Source organism: Gavialis gangeticus, unplaced genomic scaffold (genome assembly GCF_001723915.1).
Source record: "Gavialis gangeticus isolate Ggan-Ray unplaced genomic scaffold, GavGan_comp1, whole genome shotgun sequence".
NCBI classification, from domain to species: Eukaryota; Metazoa; Chordata; order Crocodylia; family Gavialidae; genus Gavialis; species Gavialis gangeticus.
This window is the reverse complement of record NW_017729031.1, coordinates 41,945,202-41,949,469: the sequence shown is the minus strand read 5'-3', so window position 1 is coordinate 41,949,469 and position 4,268 is coordinate 41,945,202. Positions and strand designations below refer to the sequence as shown.

The 4,268-nt window shown below is 51.1% G+C and overlaps 1 protein-coding gene across 1 annotated transcript in view; it reads left to right on the top strand.

The window, feature by feature from the left end:
• Nucleotides 1-4,268, top strand: part of TNS1 (tensin 1) — a 57,933-nt gene that overhangs the window by 9,432 nt on the left and 44,233 nt on the right. The window contains exons 5-11 of the mRNA XM_019522814.1: nucleotides 273-444; nucleotides 580-753; nucleotides 841-905; nucleotides 1,172-1,255; nucleotides 1,353-1,465; nucleotides 1,644-1,704; nucleotides 1,819-1,894. Coding sequence (XP_019378359.1) covers nucleotides 273-444; nucleotides 580-753; nucleotides 841-905; nucleotides 1,172-1,255; nucleotides 1,353-1,465; nucleotides 1,644-1,704; nucleotides 1,819-1,894 — 745 coding nt within the window. The remainder of the gene's footprint in view (nucleotides 1-272; nucleotides 445-579; nucleotides 754-840; nucleotides 906-1,171; nucleotides 1,256-1,352; nucleotides 1,466-1,643; nucleotides 1,705-1,818; nucleotides 1,895-4,268) is intronic.

Genomic DNA, 4,268 nt, shown 5'->3' with positions numbered 1-4,268 from the left:
ATGGGCATAGGCACCTCCCTTGGGGTGCTCTGTGGGGTGGGAGAGGCCTGCACGGGGTGCGGGTAATGCACCAGGCTGGGATTCAGGAGACCTGGGGTAGGTGCTTGGCTCTGCCACTGATCAACTGCGTGTCCCCGGGCTTGTCACTTCACCTCCCCCGTGCCTCAGTTTCCCCACGGCGCCGTGTAGGGGGCAGGCTACAGGTGCCACGGAGGGGTGCTGTGCCTGGGGAGGGGGGTCACAGGCATGCTGTGCTGCTCCCCCCCGCCCAGGAGCCTGAGCACGCCGGACGCCATGGCGGAGAGCTGCGAGCTGGACCTGCTGTACGTGACAGAGCGCGTCCTGGCCGTGTGCTACCCTCGCGCCGACGACGAGGGCACCTTCCGCGCCAACCTGGCCCGCGTCGCCCACATGCTGCGCTCCAAGCACGGCCATAGCTACCTGGTGAGTCCCCCGGGCCCACCCCCTGGCTTCAGGCCCCCGGTTCCCAGGGCCCCAATCCCTGCATCCCAGGGTGCCCCCATTGGCCATAGCAGGGGGGCCGAGGCGGCGGCTCACACCCCCCCCCGTACCCCCCAGCTGTTCAACCTGTCGGAGCGGCGCCACGACATCAGCCAGCTGCATGCCAAGGTGCTGGACTTCGGCTGGCCTGACCTGCACACGCCGGCGCTGGAGAAGATCTGCAGCATCTGCAAGGCCATGGACACGTGGCTGAGCGCCGACCCGCGCCACGTCGTCGTGCTGCACAACCGGGTGAGTGTGAGACCTGCCCGGGTGCGGACCCCCAGCCCCCCAGGCTGAGCCCGCCGTGACCCCCACCCTCTGCTCCGGTCCTTGCAGGGCAACCGGGGCCGGCTCGGCGTGGTGGTGGCCGCCTACATGCACTACAGCAACATCTCGGCCAGGTGAGCACACGCGTGTGCGTGCATGTGTTTGTGTGCAAGGGTGGGGGGGGCAGGTCTCCCAGGGATTTTTTTGGGTATGTCCGTGGTGCCCCCTGCTGGAGATGAAGGGTCGGAGTAACTTGTTATCGGTCCCTTTGGTGTGTGGGGGGGTGTCTCTGGTGACCACCCGGCAAGGGTCCCGACCTGTAGCCCCGGCCCCCCACTAGCCCTGCCGGGGCCCCTCGCTCCGGCCCCTCGCGGTCTCACCCCCTGCCTCTGCCTTGCAGTGCGGACCAGGCCCTGGACAGGTTTGCCATGAAGAGGTTTTACGAGGACAAGGTGGAGCCGGCGGCCCAGCCCTCCCAGAAGCGGTCGGTGCCTGGGGGGATCGGGGTTGGGGGCTGTGGTGGGGTCTGGGGGGGCTCGGCCAGGTGTCTGTGGCTCATGCCCCACTGGTGCCCTCCCCAGGTACATCGATTACTTCAGTGGGCTGCTGACCGGTGCCATCAAGATGAACAACAAGCCTCTCTTCCTGCACCACGTCATCATGCACGGCATCCCCAACTTCGAGTCCAAAGGCGGTGAGGCCCCCCAACCCGCCTGCTCCCCTCCCGGCACAGGCGTTCAGGCCGGGGGTGGTAACATCCTTTCCCCAGCATGAGAAATGCTCCCCACCCCGTGTCGGGACCTAGTGTAGACAGGACTCTGGCACCGCTGCGGCTCCCTTCCCAAGACTCAGCCCTGCCTTGGCCCTTGCAGGTTGCCGCCCCTTCCTCAAGATCTACCAGGCCATGCAGCCCGTCTACACCTCCGGCATCTAGTAAGTAGCCCCCGACATGGGGCTAAGGGCCCCCCGGCTCCAGGGTGGATGGGGTCTTGCCTGTTCTGTATGGTGGCATGGGTTCGAGCCCCGCGCTCCCCTCTCTGCCCCCAGCAACGTGCAGGGGGACAGCCAGACCAGCATCTGCATCACCATCGAGCCCGGCCTGCTCCTGAAGGGCGACATCCTGGTAAGCCGGAGCCCCCCGTGCACACACCTGGGGGCTGGGGGGGGCAAGGAGCTTGGGGAGGGGAGTGACTGTAATTCAGACGTTCAGGTTTTGAGTATCTTGTTTTTATTCAGCAATTATACATGCACCATCTAAACAGCTTGGTCAATTTACAATATGGAATAAAGGAATTCATACTTTTAAAATATAGAAATACACAGTGGGCTCCCCTCCATTGGCACTGTGTTCTTGTAGGTAATGGAGCTCCTGATGCTCTCTATCTTTCACTTAATATGAAGTGTGGAACTCCCTTAAGAAGGAAAACCTGGAATATTATCCAGTTGTTTTTGATTACCTGGATTTCTCTAGTAGGGCAATGTACATCTAAGTACATATTCCAGTTGACCACCAAATGCTGGCTTGGGAAAAGTTGTCTGCATCACTGCACATTACTTATTTGCATTACTTCAACTGAGGGGTAAGTGCCCTCCAGGAATCAAACTATATGAATTCACTGGTTCAGTCCAATACAAACAGGTTTTCTGTAGCTCATAATCCTAGTCTGAGAGTAGAAAGAGCTATATAACAGTAGAGGTCTCACTTGCATGGAGAAGTACAGCAGACGCTTCCAGGAAGTACTTTGGTTAGACTGTTAAAAGGATTAGATCTTGAGCAAAAAACCCTGGTGAATCCTTGAGATATTGTACATGGAGCTAAAGGAAGATGGAATGGGGAAGTTTCATGACCATCAAAATGTAGCCATGTCTATGCAAACTACACCTAAACTGTGTATCTTCTGAAATATTCACATTTTCCATCACTAATCATGGTAGATACTTTCAAGGGAGAATGAAGGTTGGTACATGCACCTTAAAAAGAACTAGGACTACTAAGACTAGTACAGTATAATGTAAGAGTCCAAGGTAAATTACAATACAAAGGGATTAATCTCTCTATTCCCATACAAGTTTCTTCATGACTTCAGTAGGAATAATTTGATATAAAAGGACTTCAGAAGCATACTCTAAGATTATCTCCATATTTACATCATCAACTGACTATGACCTGTGTAAATGTGGAAATATTTGTTTATTTAATTTTCTGCACTATTCTTGTTTACTTCTTATACCAATGCCTGCAAACTAAAAGCTCTGCATTTTTAGTAGGAAAAGTTATTTGAGTAGATGTGATAACTTTTACTAGACCAACTGAGTAGTTGAAAAAAAAGTTCTTGGCAAGCTTTGGGGCGTAGTCACCCTTCTTCATGCATAGGGAGTCTCTGCTGGAGACTTTCAGGATCAAAGATCCTGAAAGAATATGCTATTACCAAAGCAATGTCCTTTTGAGCTTGCTTTCCACAAATATTTAAGAAAGCAAGTTTTGCTCTCAGAGCCTGTCCTTACACCAAGCAAAATCCTATGTTTTCAGGGCTTAGGGGCTTTATATATAAATCTTGTGGGGGGCCTTTGATCAGGGGATACTTTCACCTACAAAGCAAGTTTCAACTTACATTCTAATATCCATACTGGAATTGATGTGTTTTATATGAGGTAAAAAACTACTTGAAAAAGCATGAAGAAAGCTTTAAAGCTTCTAACCAAAGCCCTGCTACACAGTGGAGGATCTGTCTTCACACTCTGCAGAAATGATAGCACGTGTTCACTTTTGTTTTGTGTATCAGCAATCATTGCAATGACAGGGAACACTATTTCCAGAACTATTAGATCAATCACATACATGGCATTACATTATGTAACTGCAATAAAAGATATTAAATTCATGTGCTGCACAAACCGAAGAACACTTTGGCCAGCATGACTAAGATATACCAGTTTTCCATCAGTTCTTAAACCACTAAGTCTGACAGGATTATAGATGTTAAGGTTGAAGGGGATCATTATGATCATCTAATCTGATCTCCTATATAATACATAGACATTTATCCACCAGTTCTTCAAGCAGTGTTCTCATTGAGCCTATAACTATAATTTCATTGAGGTACATCATCTCTTTTAGAAAAGTATCTGGTCTTGAACCAAGAACTTCAAGAAATGCAGAATTCAGCATATCCTTATATACATTATTCCAAAGGTTAGTTACTCTGACTTTAAAAAAAAAATCACCATTGGAGGTCTCATGTTTCAGCCACTGGACCTCATTATAATTTTGTTTGCTAAATTAAGGAGTCCTCTACTCTCAGAAATCTGTTTCTGATTAAAAGAAGTTCTTGTAGAGCAGTAGAGGCCAACCTTTTTGACAGGCCTGCCACAAATTAGCTCTCATCCTCCCCAAGTGCTACTCTAATTCCCTTCCCATGCTTAATATGCTTCTCTGCTCCTTGCCTGTACTCTCCTTTCTGCCCTGTGCTCCCTGCCCAATCTGCTGCTCTGCTTTC